Source organism: Dreissena polymorpha, chromosome 1, assembly GCF_020536995.1.
Source record: "Dreissena polymorpha isolate Duluth1 chromosome 1, UMN_Dpol_1.0, whole genome shotgun sequence".
NCBI lineage: Eukaryota > Metazoa > Mollusca > Bivalvia > Myida > Dreissenidae > Dreissena > Dreissena polymorpha.
In genome coordinates, this window is record NC_068355.1 from 199,699,943 (window position 1) to 199,715,153 (window position 15,211).

The window sequence follows — 15,211 nt, forward strand, 5'->3', positions numbered from 1 at the left end:
AGTTAAAGTTTTATATTAGAGGTCACAGTGACCTTGACCTTTGACCTAGTGACCCAAAAATAGGTGTGGCATGTAGAAGTCCTGAAGGTGCATGTACATATGAAGCTTCAAAGTTGTGGGTGGAAGCACTTTAATTTTAGAGTCAATGTAAAGGTTTTAGCACGACACTTGCGGACGACAAGGAGGCAATGACAATACCTTGGGTTTTCTCTGAAAACAGCAGAGCTAAAAATCAAATGCAAGTTTGGAGCTGGATTGAGGATTTGGAACTATGAACATCTTTTGTAAACATATAATGTTGATTTTGAATATGCACACCATATTACAGGCATTTGGACATTGACTACAAATGGCCAAGCTGGATGCTTACCTCTCCTTGTGGTCCAGGATGTCATGGAGGGTGAGGGCTCTCTCCTCCCTGCACTCTGCAAACTGGTTGTGCAGGTCGGCTGTCAGCAGGCCCTTCTTGTTGCTTGGCTTGGTCATCTGGAACTCCAGCAATGCAGGAGACCTACAGGCAATACAGATCATTGAGGATAAGGCTGTGTTTGTATGACTTTGGTAAGATAACACATTATATAATCACTAAGAAAGGAAACAGTGTAAGAGCATTTATTTATATTGTCACTGTTGGAAGCTATAAAGCTCTATCACAGGAAAATCAAACAAAGGTAATTTTTCTATCCGTCTGAAGGAGATTTACCCCAAATGACACATTTTGTCTACCATCAATAATGCTTCTACAAAGCTTTGGTATTTGCATATATTATGTCTTAGACTCTATCAACACAACCATCTCATCTGAACTAAATTTGACTAAAAATTGATCTATTTTGCCCTACGACTAATTCAGGTAGTCCAATGTCTTGGTTAACCCATAACAAATCATTTTATAATCAATACCACTTGCTTAAGAGCTTTGATATTTATGTAAATCATGTCTTTGAACATCATCAACACACTCTAATCACCTGACCACATTTTGACCATAAAATAGACCTACGGATAAATTCAGATGGTCCAAACAATTCTTGGTTTACCAAATATGATTTGTTCTGATCAATGCATCCTGCTACAAAGCTTAAAAATGATAATTGCATGGTTGTTTTCTACTAACACTCATACCACACCCACATCACCTGTTCTCATTTTAACTCTGGCATTGAACTTCTTATGCTAATTCAGAAGGTCAAAATTCTTGGTTTAACCAAAATGAGTATTGCTAAGCTTCAATAACTTACTAATAAGCTTTGTTACTTAAATTCAAAACTCAGCACAAAACGGTACGTTATCACCTGACTTATCACCTGACCTCATTTTGACCTTTACATTGACCTACTTTTGGACTGACAAGGCTTCCACAGGGCGATTATTATGTGATTATTTGACAAGGCTTCCACAGGGGCGATTATTATGTGATTATTTGACAAGGCTTCCACAGGGGCGATTATCATGTGATAATTTGAACCCAGCATCTTGTTTATATTTTATAGCAACATATACAAGTTAACATGACATCAAAATTTCAAGGTTTATAACATGATTTCACAGTTATAAGAATAGTATTCTTTTGCATTCAATTTCCTGAAGAAACCAAAATAACAGTGGAATACCTAATGTACCTTACTGATATTTTCCTATATTTCATTTAAATCAGAATTAAATAATATCCTGTAGCTACTAAGTAAAGTTGATTTCCTCATAAGTTACAAGGAGGCTTGGTAGATTGTGGTTTCATGTTTGATCTGAAGAAAATCACATAAATGAATTAGTTGGAGTTCCCAGATTTGTATACCATTTTAAATATTGAAAAAAAAGGGATCAGCAGTATATTTGCAAGATATCAAGCATCAATAAAAACAACATTTGCATGAATCATAAAGCAAAACATGCACTTTTCCTTACATCTATCAACAAGCAAATAAACATGTTGTTATATTGTGTGGGATTGACTGAACCAGATGAATCAATGGATGTGTCCCAGTAAACATGAATAAACATCAGATCACATGCAATAATTATAACATTTGTTCTGTTGTTTTTTTTTCTATTTTACTAACTTTATCTTTTAATTAAAAAAAAGCGAAAATTGTAATAACAAGTAATATTCTATTCAAGTCATTCGCTGAATGACTTGATTTCATTGCAGGTTTATTATGGGGATGCAACCTTCATAGCTTAAAATATGAACTACGTATGTGGATAATATTTTATACCTCTTCATGAAAGTGACTCTATGATCAATTTTTGGTTCAGCATTTAATATTTTAATGCATTAAAACTATAATTATGATGCAAAAAGATCAGCAATTCACATAGTTACACACATTCTGTAAACAATTCAAAATGACTACACAGTAATCTGTGGACACTGACATGCCAGGCCACATGGCAAGAGTTGACTAATACACGATAGTTTGATGGGATAAATAGTGGATCACAATGAGATTGGCATAATTCTGTTTTCCTTTTTTTTTTTCGAGTGCACCTTTATCAACAGTGGACCAAGCTAATGTACAGAAAATAGAATCTGAATAAAGAATTGACAGGCTAAAAAAACAGCAAGGAGTGGACTGGTCACATGTAAAATATACTTAGGTCACACACAGATCCAGGCACGTGGGAATGACCTTTCACCATCCTTTCCATGACAGGAACAGAATGTGGTTATTGAAGGATTGACAAACTTTAAGAAAAAACAGCTTATTGACATTTCAGAATCTACAACGTGAGTGTACATGTATATGTGTATGTATAGTTAACAATTCTCAAGCACTTATGCACAAATTTCTATGGTATTCATGTTGTACAAAGATCAGAAAAATCACATAATGTAGTCAGAAAAATAATATAAAAATCTAGGGTTAATAGACTTATAAAGTATATATTTGCTGTTAAATAACATGACTCTAATAACATCTGAAAATATTTGACATTTTAACATGGAAACACGTCACATTAAAACTGAAATATAAGAAAAATACGTATGATGAACAGTTGATTGCGAATAAAATCACACATAATAGATGAAACAAGGCTATTGTCAAGCAATATGGTCCCCTACCGGCTCCACCATTGTCAGAAATTCCACCACTTTCAGAATTGTTTTTTGTTTGCCATAGCAACCACAATTTTTGACCTAGGAACAAAATGAAATGACGTGCATAATGTCCATATTGCCATCTATCCATGTTGCAAGTTTCATTAAAAAATATTAAGAACTTTTAAAGTTATTGCAGGATCCAGAAAAGTGTGCCAGACAGACTGACTGACAGACAGACAGACAGACAGACTGACTGACTGACTGACTGACTGACTGACTGACTGACTGACTGACTGACTGACTGACTGACTGAGTGCAAACCATAAGTCCCCTCCGGTGAAACCGGTAGGGGACAATAAGTAATGTTCAATTACCTTTGTTCTGAATGTTAACCTTAATGTTGGAATATCAACTGCAGATATTGTTGATTATCTAATATTCAAATTGAAATTGAAACAGTGTCCAACGGAATGCTAGGAGCAAGTAGACCCAAAGCAAAAATTCCTAACATTGCATTGGTTTATTTAAGAGAAATCATCAAAAACTGTGGCTACACATATTTTTTTAGGTTAAAGTCAATCAGACCTATCTCTTGACATTGTTTACAGTTTTCACCTAATTTATGCTAAATGCTTTCCCTTATACAATTGACTTCTCATTAATAGATAAAGATGTTGTTAATTAAATGGTGTTATTTATCAATAGTTACCATTTTCCAATAATCTCTTCATTAACTAAGGCAATGTCAGAGTTTATGATTTTGTCATACACAGGTACTTGACTGGGCTAAATAAAATAATTTATGTTGATGAAATACTTCTTCATAAATTAACCAAAGATGGTTTACCCAATATTTAAGCATATGCAAAAATATTATAATAAGAACTTACAAAAACACGGACCCAAACATAATTTTAATGTCCATTTTATAATGTTATTTTATGTGTTGATATAATTTAGCCAGTAAGTTATTTTTTCAATTATATTTATCCTTACTATACATTCCTTTATTCTGCATTTTAATTATTACATACATCACATGACGATGTCTTTTTATAGATATTTCTTGTCATTCCTGTTACTTATGTTACTTATGCGTTCTATCATGACAGAGACAGCATTTACGATTTCCCCCTGATGATGTGGGGTTTATGTTCTATTATGACAGAGAAATGTCTTAAGATTTTCCCCCGATGATGTGTGATGTGGTCTATTATGACAGAGACATGACTTACTATTTCCCCCCAATGATGTATGGTGTGTTCTATTATGACAGAGACATGACTTACTATTTCCCCCTGATGATGTGGTGTGTGGTCTATTATGACTTATCTATGACTTACGATTTCCCCAATGATGGTATGGTGTGTGGTCTATTATGACAGAGACATGACTTACTATTTCCCCCGATGATGTATGGTGTGTGTTCTATTATGACAGAGAAATGTCTTACTATTTCCCCCTGATGATGTGTGGTGTGGTCTATTATGACAGAGACATGACTTACTATTTCCCCCCGATGATGTGGGATGTGTTCTATTATGACAGAGACATGACTTACTATTTCCCCCGATGGTGTGTGGTGTGTTCTATTAAGACAGAGACATGACTTACTATTTCCCCCCGATGGTGTGTGGTGTGTTCGATTATGACAGAGACATGACTTACTATTTCCCCCTGATGATGTGGGGCGTGTGTTCTATTATGACAGAGACATGACTTACTATCTAAGTATTTTCCCCCGATGATGTATGGCGTGTGTTTTATTATGACAGAGACATGACTTACTATTTCCCCCTGATGATGTATAGCGTGTGTTCTATTCTGACAGAGACATGACTTACTATTTCCCCCTGATGATGTATGGCGTGTGTTCTATTATGACAGAGACATGACTTACTATTTCCCCCTGATATGTGGTGTGTGTTCTATTATGACAGAGACATGACTTACTATTTCCCCCGATGATATGGTGTGTGGTCTATTACGACAGAGACATAACTTACGATTTCCACCAATGATGTGGTGTGTGGTCTATTATGACAGAGACATGTCTTACTATTTCCCCCCGATGATGTGTGGTGTGTGTTCTATTATGACAGAGACATGTCTTACTATTTCTCCTCGATGGTGTGTTGTGTGTGTTCTATTACGACAGAGACATGACTTACAATTTCCCCCTGATGGTGTGGGATGTGTGGTCTATTATGACAGAGACAGGCCTTATGATTTCCCCGGTGATGATGTGAGATGTGTGGTCTATTATGACAGAGACATGACTTACTATTTCCCCCGAAGATGTGGTGTGCGGTCTATTTTGAGAGAGACATGACTTAAGATTTCCCCCGAAGATGTGGTGTGTGGTCTATTACGACAGAGACATGACTTACTATTTCCCCCGATGAATATGGTGTGTGGTCTATTACGACAGAGACATGACTTACTATTTCCCCCGATGATGTGGTGTGTCGTCTATTACGACAGAGACATGTCTTACTATTCCCCCCACCCCCACCCCCCCACCCCGATGATGTGTGGTGTGTGATCTATTATGACAGAGACATGACTTACTATTTTCCCCCGATGATGTATGGTGTGTGATCTATTATGACAGAGACATGACTTACTATTTTCCCCCGATGATGTATGGTGTGTGATCTATTATGACAGAGACATGACTTACTATTTCCCCCTGATGATGTGGTGTGTGGTCTATTATGACATAACTATGACTTACGATTTCCCCCAATGATGGTTTGGTGTGTGGTCTATAATGACAAAGACATGACTTACTTTTTCCCCCCCGATGATGTATGGTGTGTGTTCTATTATGACATAGACATGACTTACTATTTCCCCCTGATGATGTGTGGTGTGTGGTCTATTATGACATAGACATTACTTACGATTTCCCCCGATGATGTGGTGTGTGGTATATTACGACAGAGATATGACTTACAAATTCCCCCGATGATGTTGTATGTGGTCTATTACGACAGAGACATGACTTACTATATCCCCCTGATGATGTGGGATGTGTGTTCTATTATGACAGAGACATGACTTACTATTTCCCCCTGATGATGTTGGATGTGTGTTCTATTATGACAGAGACTTACGATTTCCCCCTGATGATGTGTGGTGTGGCCCGTACAGCTCTCGAGGTCCTCCTGTCCCCGTCTCCAGTACCACGGCTGTCTGACCGCTTGTCAAACTGAAACATGTCTATACTTTATAGAAAAAGCCTTGTTCTGGGAAAACTGGGGATTAAGGCATGTGCGTAAAGTGTCATCCCAGATTAGCCTGTGTAGTAAGCAACACTTTCCACCTTAACTGGATTTTCACTTAGAAGAGACCATTTTAATCGAAAATAACAATAAAAGAAGAAAGTGCCGTCCCTTACTGCAGACTGTACAGGCTCATATGGGACTACACTTTACACAAATGCATTAGCACAGAATAAAGCTGAAAAGGACCACTGGACTAAAAGACTTTTGAAACGTGTCAATGGATTTATAGAAAGGACTAAAACACTTCTGAAACATGTCAATGGATTTACAGAAAGGACAAAAAGACTTCTGAAACATGTCAATGGATTTACAGAAAGGACCACAAGACTTCTGAAACCTGTCAATTGATTTACAGAAAGGACCAAAAGACTTCTGAAACATGTCAATGGATTTATAGAAAGGACCAAAAGACTTCTGAAACATGTCAATGGATTTATAGAAAGGACCACAAGACTTCTGAAACATGTCAATGGATTTATAGAAAGGACTGAATGGATTTACAGAAAGGACCACAAGACTTCTGAAACCTGTCAATTGATTTACAGAAAGGACCAAAAGACTTCTGAAACATGTCAATGGATTTATAGAAAGGACCAAAAGACTTCTGAAACATGTCAATTGATTTACAGAAAGGACCAAAAGACTTCTAAAACATGTCAATGGATTTATAGAAAGGACTAAAAGACTTCTGAAACATGTCAATGGATTTACAGAAAGGACCAAAAGACTTCTGAAACATATCAATGGATTTATAGAAAAGACTAAAAGACTTCTGAAACATGTCAATGCATTTACAGAAAGGACCACAAGACTTCTGAAACCTGTCAATTGATTTACAGAAAGGACCAAAAAACTTCTGAAACATGTCAATGGATTTATAGAAAGGACCAAAAGACTTCTGAAACATGTCAATGGATTTATAGAAAGGACCACAAGACTTCTGAAACATGTCAATGGATTTATAGAAAGGACCACAAGACTTCTGAAACATGTCAATGGATTTATAGAAAGGACCACAAGACTTCTGAAACATGTCAATGGATTTACAGAAAGGACCAAAACACTTCTAAAACCTGTCAATGGATTAACATAAAGGACCAAAACACTTCTGAAACATGTCAATTGATTTACAGAAAGGACCACAAGACTTCTGAAACATGTCAATGGATTTATAGAAAGGACCACAAGACTTTTGAAACATGTAAATGGATTTACAGAAAGGACCAAAACACTTCTAAAACCTGTCAATGGATTTACAGAAAGGACCACAAGACATCTGAAACCAGTCAATTTATTTACAGAAAGGACCACAAGACTTCTGAAACATGTCAATGGATTTATAGAAAGGACCACAATACTTCTGAAACATGTCAATGGATTTACAGAAAGGACCAAAACACTTCTAAAACCTGTCAATGGATTTTCAGAAAGGACCACAAGACTTCTGAAACCTGTCAATGGATTTATAGAAAGGACCACAAGACTTCTGAAACATGTCAATTGATTTACAGAAAGGACCACAAGACTTCTGAAACATGTCAATGGATTTATTAAAAGGACCACAAGACTTCTGAAACCTGTAAATGTATTTACAGAAAGGACCACAAGTCTTCTTAAACATGTCAGTTGATTTAATACATGGGACGTCTATGCAATGGACAATACACTAGTTTTGTTGTATATTGGTTTATCTTAAGACATTAGTTGTTGTGAAGTATGTACTTGTTTACCAACAAATACAGGAATTTTCCAAGGTTATTATTTAAATTCTTTCTGACGTTATCACAAAACAGTTCACGTGTTCAATTGTATTCAAGTTTCATACTTTCAAATACATATTTTAGCAGGAGCAAGTTTTAGCCTTCTATATACATTTTGGACCCACTCTGAGAAATATGGGGCTTATTCATAAATCTTTCGAGATTAGCCAGTGCTGTCAGCAACGTACTAATCAGGGACGACACTTCACTGCCTGTCTAGACTGGACCTTCAATTAGATGTGACTTCCTTTAAACTAAAAGTCAACAAAAGTTGGAAGTGTCGTCCCTGATTAGAATTTGCAGACTCCACAGGTTAAACTGGGACAGACAACAATTGACACACATTCATTAAGCCCTGTTTTCCCAGAGCGTGGCTCATTTTAGTGTTTGCTTGATGGGTCTACAGTGCAGGGCTGAAACACAGGAACAGTTGATGTAGGAAACATGTATCTATCAATACAAAAATTCTTGTCTTTATTATCTAGATCATGCTACTTGCTATACAGGTATATGTATACTGATATGGAACTTACAGCTGATTCCTCCCGTGTTTTGGACTTTTTCCTTTTCTTTTTCTTCTTTTCTTCTGTTTGCCTACACACAAGAAATAACAATGAATTGTAATTTTTATTTTAACAGCTAAATTTGAACATTTCTAAGAAAAACAAAATAAGGAAACATAAGTTCTAGTCACATATTTTGACAGCAATTAAGAGTTCATGACGCACATATAATTCAATTACATCCTTCAAATGATATGAACAAATCCGGACAGCATAAAAATTGGCTTAAAGCAGGACTGTCCTGCCGAAATAGGGACAATGGCATGTTTGTAAAAATCATACAATACTTTAAACACTTTCAAGCTTATAACTTTAGCTTATAATAAAATGCACACATGCACATTCTGTCAATGATTGTAACTTCTATATCAAGCATGCCACGAGTGGACTTGACAAAATTGTTATGTAATGAACCCGAACTATTTCATTTGCATACAGAGTGACTTCATCAGGGCATGAAAAAGAGGTTGCATGCGCAAATTTGACGATCAGAATACACCATTAATGTATAAACACCAAAAAAAAAAGATTTCGTGTTACAAGGAACCCTCCAGTTTACATACTGTTTGCTGGCAGGTGTAGGAGAGGAGGATGGGGTGGAGGCAGGAGACCGGGCCCCTGCCTGCTTCTCCTTCTCCTCCTCTTTCTTAAGACTCTCATAGTACTCATCGAGGAACTTGAATATACCTGTAACACAAATATCACTCTTATACTCATAAACTCATTCTTGTCAACCAACAGCTTTTGAAATCATATAAAACAGCAACCTCTTGGTTTAAAAGCATTATCTGTGTAATATATAATAGAGTCTGGTGCTAATGGTTCTTTCTGTGGTTACATGGTACTCACTCTGGCTACATGGTGGTACTCACTCTGGTAACATGGTAGTTCTCACTCTGGTTAAATGGTGGTACTCACTCTGGTTACATGGTCTTACTCATTCTCCTTACATGGCAGTGCTCATTCTGGTTACATGGTGGTACTCACTCTGGTTACATGGTGGTACTCACTCTGGTAACATGGTGGTACTCACTCTGGTTACATGGTGGTACTCACTCTGATAACATGGTGGTACTCACTCTGGTTACATGGCAGTGCTCACTCTGGTTACAGGTGGTACTCACTCTTGTAACATGGTGGTACTCACTCTGGTAACATGGTGGTACTCACTCTAGTTACATGGCAGTGCTCACTCTGGTTACAGGTGGTACTCACTCTGGTTACATATGGTGGTACTCACTCTGGTTAGTTGCTGGGTCCTCCTCCTGCTCCACTGTTGTCGACAGACCTTCGTCTCCGTGGTTACGTACTGCCAGGGACGCCACCTGGCCGCCTCCTGAGTTCAAACCTGCAGGATGCAACAACACATTGGCTGTCACCCACAACATCAACAACAATCATCACAACAATGAACACTGCCAAAAATAATAAGCATGTAACAAACCAAGATCATGAATAAATAATGCGACAAGAGTTATATATGTTCACTAAGATTCCGAATGCCAAAACTATGAAACTACATCACATCACACCAATGGTATTATACATAGACACTTATTAATATCATTTTCAGAGATGCAAGCATAGCAAGATCTTGTAAAACATCCATCAATGAATACCAATCATCATGCCACAAGGCTTAAAACTAGCAAAATCTTATTTTGTGTGCACTTCTTACCAAGGGGATATTTCTTGGCTAACAATAAATATGAGCCGTGCTCTGATACAATGGGGTTTAATGCATGAGCATAAAGTGAATTCCCAGATAAGCATGTGCTCATCAGAACCTACATTTTCTGCTTTTATGGAATTCTTCGTCTAAATGAAAGTCTCTTCTAAATAAAAACCCAGTCTAGGTGCAAAGTGTTGTCCCTGATTAGACTATTCTAGGACCACACCTTACACACACGCATTAAGCCCCATTTTCCTAGAGTGAGGATCATATAGATTACTTGGTTATTTGAAAACAACAACTACACAGTCCCAGTGGTCAAGCAAGACACTCCTCAAGACATACATACAGTTGACCTTACAAACAATAATTTACTGCATCAGTTCAACATTTTATGCAAACATTTATACTTCTGAAATTGTTTATAGACTGTGACTTAAATAACCGAACTCAAGGGCTAAAATGGCCCTAAATTGCTCACCTGTGTAGTTGGGCATGGCCAGTTTTATACCCAGGGTCAGGATTTGGACAATATTACTAATGAAGAAGTTTTTTTAAAGTTACTGTGCTATATAATTCTATATAAAACATTTCATCCTCACATCCCCAGACAGGGTCAATTTAAACCAGGGGGCATTATTTGAACAATTTTTTTATAAGATTGCTTTATGATGTTTCATACCATATATTTCACCTCTTGGCCTTATTGTTGCAGGGATTTTAAAAGTTATTTATTATACATAAGTTTGTATAAATGATATGATCACTGGGGTGTGGCAAGTTTTGACCCCAGGGGCAGGTTTTCACTTAGCCCTGTAGAGAGCCAATATTCAATTATGTTACACACCAAATATTGAACATCTAAGCCATGCTGTTTCAGGTGAGAAGATGTGTATGTTATTTACTGTACAAGTCTTTATAAATCATGGTGTGGCCAGTTTAAAACCCAAGGGCATGTTTTGAATAAACAGATTACAGTACCACCATCTGATGATACAAAAAAAGTGTAAGTTATTTACTTTTTCAGTCTATATTAATCATGTGACCGCTGGGATGTGGACACATTTTTTAGACCTCTGACCATTGTAGTTTGAGACATTTAACTATATAAGTCTATATTAATTATGTCAGCACTGGAGCATGGCCAACTTTGATTCCAGGGGCATGATGTTGTATACCAAATGTCAAGGCCTGTAATTGCAGTTTTCATCCCAGGACATGATTTGAACAAATAGACAAGAAGAATTTAAGTTATTTACTACCTAAGTCTTATAACATTAATTAATTTACTATATAAGTCCATAGCAATTATGAAACTTCCATGTGGTGTGGTCAGTTTTGACCCCAGGGGCATGACTCGGAGGAATTTCTGCCTCTAGCAGTTTAAGAAAATAATTTTTAAACATATATTTACTAAAGACATCTACATTAAGCATATCACAAATGGGACATAGGAGGTTTTGACCCCAGGGACATGATTTGAAATAACTTATTGAATTATTAAACCCTGACACATGAGGTTTTAGAAAAGAATTTTAACATGCAAAGTTGTTTTTTTTGCTCTGGTGACCAAATTATGTAGCAGTATGGAAAATTAGAACATCTTTGAAAGAATATCACCAAATAATCATTGCTGTAAAGATTCTTGGAAATCTGCAAAGCAGTATAGCCATCATCATGTAAAACAGATATTATTCAGAGATAATACATGTACATACAAATCCTAAATATTATGAAAAACTGTATGTAACAGTATTTTTAATGTTTGTATGTGATACTTAACCAAAGCTTGTCAAGCTGCAAAACCATAGTAACGAACAGTTTGTCTGTAGTAAATGTTGACTTAACTGACAACATGTAAATAGATTGTCATAGTAACTCGAAAAAATCATCTGTGTCTGAGATATTGACATTTCAGAATTTATGAATGTGTTTATACCATGTCACCTTTCGAGAGTACACTGTGTAGTGACATTTATTTATGACTTCCTTCAATGTTCAAAACAATAATATTATTGCAGTTTTAAGCGGTAACTTAAGTTAGATTTGTGCGTCGCTCTGGAAAAGTGTCGTCCACACAGACTCATCAAGGAGAACACTTTTGACTTTTATGGTATTTTTCATTTAAATGGAGTGTCTTCTAAGTAGAAATCCATTTTAAAAGAAAATTATTGTACATTATTAGCCTGTGCAGATTGCACTTTACGCACATGCATTAAACCCTGTTTTCCCAGAGCACGGCTCATTAAAGCTATCATAGCTGGTACTTGAAGCACCAGAATAGATTACTCTGTGGCCTGTCACTGGACCACCTTTTGTTTAGAAATTTCACACAAGGTCTGTGACGTGTTAGAGGTGACATTGGTAATACAGTAGTTAATAAAGGCCCGTGAATTTGTTACATGGGTACTGATGTGATGGGGTATCTGCCATTGCAGGTCGAAATTTTATGAGCATTAACTGATTTGAAAACTAAGTAATAAGAACACACAGTAGAATGAAAACATGGTAGTATGGGCACAAACACATAATGCACTCAGATTGACATGAGCGGATGGTGATATGGACAAAACGGATGTTAACAGGCAGTGAAAGTAGAACAAAGTGAAATTGGACACTGGGGGGGGGGGGGGGGGGGGGGAGAATTCATCATCACCAAAGAGGGAGCATAGGGGTGCCTACCTCCTTTTTTTCCAACACTGGCCCCAGCACCAAGAGATGCCATAAGGGAGCCACGGACAAGGGAACTGCGTCCTTCATACAACTTTTTGACCACATTGAAAAGCCTATCTTGACCATGTTCTTTCTGTTCAGTTGTCTTTATTATCATAGGACGGTTGTTCTTGATAGTATTTGAATCATCATCATTATCCTTAGCATTGTTGGACAAATCATGTGGGAGAAATGGTTTGTGTTGGTAGATAAATCCAGCGGATTGAGGGGGGTCTGGATGTGACTCAGTGTAATGAGACTCGTGACCAGACTCCGGGGTTTCTGAGGACCCTCGGGTCAAGTCAGGGGTGGGGGCCACAGAGGCAGGGACGTGGCCAGCGGGGGCTGGGCTTGTTGCTGAACCACGCGATCTGGGGTCCATTTTAGAGGCGCTATCAGGGGCTATCAATACGGGCTTGAGAAGAGACGCGAGCTTAGGCTCTGAAAAAGAGCAGGACTGCTGGGTTTAATATGGCATGGAGCGTCGACACAGAGGAACAAATATCTGCAGCTAAACAACAAGCTCTAAATAAATTGCTATGTGACACCACCAGAATAAAATTACCATATCCTTCTGGTATGTAGATAATAACATCGTTATTCTATCGTTTTGTTACATATCAGGTGAGGTTCAGAATAAAATAAGCTTGTCAATCTGCTTTTTCTTTCTTCCTGACAAGTCTGATATATATCAAAACGATAGTGCAGTAAACTGTTTTTCTGTTTAAAATACTTCTGTGCCCCAGATTGAAAGTACAAAAATAAAATAAAATCGCTATGAATCTGCATGTTTTGGGCAAATGTTTATGTCATGACATCATTAGCACTTGTAAAAATACATTTGTATAAATCATTTTTAGCTGTTTTTGTTATTTTTTGTGTCTAAGATGTACTGCAACTTGGTATCATATTGTTTGTTTTGTTAAATGTTTTTCATTTCTACCCCGGATACCATACCTTGAGAGCTGCCAAGCTGGCTGGCGTTTGCAGAGGACTGCGCCGACCCTCTCCCGGGGACATGGAGCTGTCGGCGCCCATGTGCTCCACGAGTACCGCGCGCCGCACTTAGCCGCTTACCCACCTTAAGAGGACAGTGACCAAACCAGGGTCAACATGTACAAGCTAGGTAGACACAGGTCCAGGGGAAGTAATTAAAAACAAGAAATGGTATTCCTATTATAAGTCAAATTTCAAATAAAATACATGGTTATATGAATAATTGTGTATGAAAATTTTACCACATTAAAACACAAAATGATATGCTTACACTTTTTGTTGCAATGCAAAGTAGGTACTTCAGATTTATGTTGCAGCAAAGCTACTTAAGGTTCATGACTTGATACAAACAGTATACTTTATATGCACAATATTGCTTCAACTATATCATCATTACAATTATAACTATAACTTAAAAAAAGTAAACTAATAATTCAATACCCCAAACAATGTTTCAACCCCAGAGCTGATATACAAGAACAAACCTATAGGTAAGTGGTAGTGTTTACATATTTACAAAATCACAATTCCCATGAATTTATCCAGTCTGTTTGCAGACAAATATACCACTTCACAATAGAACCCATTATTACAGCAGGGGCTGAATAACAACTAAATTACAACATAAAATCTAACAAAAATGCATAAAAGTAAGAAAAAACAACAGCAAAAAACTATTGAGCTCCACTCCAAACTGGTTGCTTTGCTTTTAATATTTGCTAAATGTTTTCTATTCTATAAACCCCCATATTTCTTATATCTAACAGTGTCATTCAATTTCCTTAGAAATAGAAAATATTGCATATTAATCATACACATTATTATCAACTTTAACTTCAAAAGTTTCCATAATTATGAAGTCTTTAAGTCGTAAACAAAACATACTAAATGTGCTCAACAGCTTTGTCTGCACTGTCGCTCACACAATATAAAACAAACGAGCTCTGCTTTGAGAAAACAGGACTTATTTTTAGCATGTGTGTTAAGTGTTGTCCCAGATTAGCCTGGGCAATCCGAGCAGGTTAATCAGAGACATCACTTTCCACTTTTATGGAATTTTTGACAAGAAGTCTCTTAGTTAGGGCTAAACGTGTTGTCCCTGATTGGCCTCAGCAGACTGCACAGGCTAATCTGGAAACAAACTTTATGCACATTTATTAAGCCCTGTTTTCCAG

At 37.0% G+C, this 15,211-nt stretch overlaps 1 protein-coding gene across 6 annotated transcripts in view; it reads right to left on the bottom strand.

Moving 5' to 3' along the window:
- LOC127864576 (coiled-coil domain-containing protein 60-like) overlaps positions 1 to 15,211 on the bottom strand; it is a 58,785-nt gene that overhangs the window by 14,196 nt on the left and 29,378 nt on the right. For all 6 annotated transcript variants that reach the window (XM_052404315.1, XM_052404312.1, XM_052404313.1 and 3 more), the window contains 6 exons: positions 13,998 to 14,121; positions 9,897 to 10,004; positions 9,220 to 9,343; positions 8,627 to 8,687; positions 6,163 to 6,257; positions 371 to 511 (listed from right to left, as the gene is read on the bottom strand). In XM_052404315.1, the coding sequence (XP_052260275.1) occupies positions 371 to 511; positions 6,163 to 6,257; positions 8,627 to 8,687; positions 9,220 to 9,343; positions 9,897 to 10,004; positions 13,998 to 14,121 (653 nt within the window). The remainder of the gene's footprint in view (positions 1 to 370; positions 512 to 6,162; positions 6,258 to 8,626; positions 8,688 to 9,219; positions 9,344 to 9,896; positions 10,005 to 13,997; positions 14,122 to 15,211) is intronic.